The 1,070-nt window shown below is 55.6% G+C and overlaps 1 protein-coding gene across 1 annotated transcript; it reads right to left on the reverse strand.

Annotated features, from left to right (window-relative positions):
* Positions 1-23: 23 nt before the first annotated feature.
* LOC109365004 (adenylate cyclase type 10-like) lies at positions 24-1,009 on the reverse strand (the record flags this gene model as incomplete). The annotated part of the gene is made up of 2 exons (XM_019611598.2): positions 493-1,009; positions 24-157 (listed from the first exon to the last, which is right to left on the reverse strand). Coding segments are annotated over exons 1-2 (346 nt in total), but the record flags the coding sequence as incomplete, so codon positions are not given.
* Positions 1,010-1,070: the final 61 nt, after the last annotated feature.

The raw sequence follows: 1,070 nt of genomic DNA on the forward strand, positions 1-1,070 counted from the left end.
TGACGGGCAACGAGGGTGCTTACCGATCAGGCTCTGCCAGTTGTCCTGTCCTTCGTCCGGCCTCCCAGTGTGCAACAAGAGCATGTTGTTGCATCGCAGGTAGTGCAGCAGTTCCTCACAGTAATATGGGATGCCAGAGCTTTTCTGGATCAGGAACCTGGGCAGGAGCACAACCAACACCAAGGAAGTAAGGTGCAGCACAGTTTGGATGGGTGGTGAGTCACTCAGACCTCGCAGGCTGACCAGCCTCTTCAACATGGCTAAACCTGGCTTCTGGAAGGGCCCCAAAGCACAGAACAGCAAGCCACGGCAACAGCAAAGGGCTGACACCATCCAGACTCTGCTGCCTCGTGGCGGTTGCCCATTCTTAGCTCACACCTGCTATGGCCAGGCTTAAGGAGAGACCCATCCACCCTTTTTGGCGGGGCGATTCCCAGCCGTGGTCAGCATAAGTGCAACCCCTCCGGAAGAGCTCCCCAGGCTTGGGCTTACCTTGCTAGCTCCCTGGGGATGCTGCTCACTCCAAGGTCCTGGCAGGCTTTCTGCACCACAGCTGAAGCTTTCAGCCCTTCCAGACGAACGCAAGTGATTCTCTCGGATGTTGTTGCGTCAGCGGCAGCTTGGAAAATGATCTCTGTTCTGTCCTTGACTGGAGCTAAGCTCATGGCCATAAAGACCACGGCACTTTGGAGCATGGGCCACATGATAGACCAGGACAGAGGGTCGACAAAGTGGGCGTTGTCGATGAAAAATATGCCAAATTTCCCTCCAAGTACCTGAAAAACAGGTGGTTCTGAGTGGAATCCAGTGGATTCTTGAGCGTCTTCCAGGGAGGACACATAGCCTTTCACGCTCTCGAGACAAGGGGATATTCAGAAGCCTCTCCTCAGCCACCTCCCTCTCCAGGAGTTTACCAACTTTGTTTGTGCAAGACTGTAAAGTCTCCTCTAACATCAGCTGCCCGGCAGAAGGAGAGAAGTTGGGCAGAGTTCCTGGAGGGCCACGACCCAGGCGCATCGTCCTGCCGCCCCTTAGGCAGCTCCAGCGCAGAGCCTGCACCCAGCACGGTT

This window comes from Meleagris gallopavo, unplaced genomic scaffold (assembly GCF_000146605.3).
Source record: "Meleagris gallopavo isolate NT-WF06-2002-E0010 breed Aviagen turkey brand Nicholas breeding stock unplaced genomic scaffold, Turkey_5.1 ChrUn_random_7180001950363, whole genome shotgun sequence".
NCBI classification, from domain to species: domain Eukaryota; kingdom Metazoa; phylum Chordata; class Aves; order Galliformes; family Phasianidae; genus Meleagris; species Meleagris gallopavo.